This window comes from Trichinella spiralis (genome assembly GCF_000181795.1).
Source record: "Trichinella spiralis strain ISS 195 chromosome Unknown Scfld3211, whole genome shotgun sequence".
NCBI classification, from domain to species: domain Eukaryota; kingdom Metazoa; phylum Nematoda; class Enoplea; order Trichinellida; family Trichinellidae; genus Trichinella; species Trichinella spiralis.
In genome coordinates, this window is record NW_003530150.1 from 1 (window position 1) to 1494 (window position 1494).

Below are 1494 nucleotides of genomic sequence, written 5' to 3' on the forward strand. Positions count from 1 at the left end.
GCCAATTTGCATCTGGTTTTACTGCATCGAAAATACCGTTGTTGTTAATAACCACTACCATATTTGATGATTTGAAGTTGCACGTGAATTTCTAATTTGATTGTCAATTTGCGTCTACTTTTTCCGCTTGCTTATCCCAAAGAATGGTATTATAACATATTTTGAATATTTTATCAGTGATTTTTTATTTGTATTTTTTTTTTGAAATAGAATTTTGAATTGGATCTTTGCTGCCGTGCATCGTGGCTGCTGTTGTATTTCTATATAAGGAATAGAAGATTTTTAAATATAACTACAATAATGCCAAATTTCTGGGCTTGTTTGATTGTTTTGAGAATTAAAAGTTCTAACTTAATTTAATTTAATTATTAAACTACTTATTTTAGAAGAACAATGTTGTTTTTCATCAGTGTTGTTCTGTGGAATGTTCTGTTTGTAGTGCACAAAGGAGAAGTATTATTAAAAATAAACGTATGAAATAATGAAATAATAATTTAAAAAATATTATAAATTTAGAGTTTTAATAATTCACATTTGACCATTTATGTTCCGAGGCTTGATAAAGTATGTCATATTGAAGAGCGCGATGAACTGAAAGTGTTTACAAATAATGCCCCTTATGTAACTACATTTTCGAACTGCATTGCTGAATGTTGGCTATGGGAAAATAGAGATACCTTCTGCATCGGAATTTTATACGATTTCTCCAATAATTACTGCTTTCTCTACAACAGATTATTCAAAGGAGGTGGTGATAATTCATCAAATACACATTTTTACATGTTGCATACTTGTTTAGACGGTAAGAGAATTGTAATTTTTATTCATAAATAATTCATTGTTATTGATAATTCGAAACGTCTACTTCTAATGCTAATTGTTTTTGCTTTATAATTTTAATTTAATTTAATTTAAATCAGATTTGATTTTCCCGACTATTCTTATTGCTTTCCATTTAGCAAATCTCGTTGAAAACTTTGCTGAAGATGGAATAATAGAGAACGTCACTAGGTTAAACATGGTTTCTTTGCCGGCTTTAAATGAAATATGCATTATTGAACGGCTTCCGTTTATAAATAATTTTGCTGCAAACCGATTGCATAAAGTGCTAATGTTGAATATACTAACATGTTTTGCTCACTGCCGAGTATTGAACTGGACAATTCCATGTAACGCTGTATTATTTTCACGTGAAGAAGGAATTTGTCTTTTTTTGGATTATAATGACACTGATCAAGAAAGTGGCACCATTAGAAGAAACTATGCTGAATTTTATTCCATCAAGCATTGTGAATTCAGTAAGAAATTTACTATTCAATAAGCATTTTTTTAAGCTAATCTCGGCTAGTAAAACAATTCCGCATTGAACAGTTGATTTTAGGTAGAATGCCAGTCGTACCGAATTATGATTTCCCAGTTGCGCAATCCAGCTTTGAATTCTATATATTCAATGAACAAATTCTAATGGAATGCAAAATAGAAAAGAAGCGCTTG

General features: G+C 30.1%; 1 protein-coding gene across 1 annotated transcript; it reads left to right on the forward strand.

Moving 5' to 3' along the window:
• Nucleotides 1–386: 386 nt before the first annotated feature.
• On the forward strand, nt 387–1321 carry Tsp_14555 (hypothetical protein; the record flags this gene model as incomplete). The annotated part of the gene is made up of 3 exons (XM_003368042.1): nt 387–453; nt 517–802; nt 921–1321. Coding segments are annotated over 3 exons (754 nt in total), but the record flags the coding sequence as incomplete, so codon positions are not given.
• Between the last annotated feature and the right edge of the window lie 173 nt (nt 1322–1494).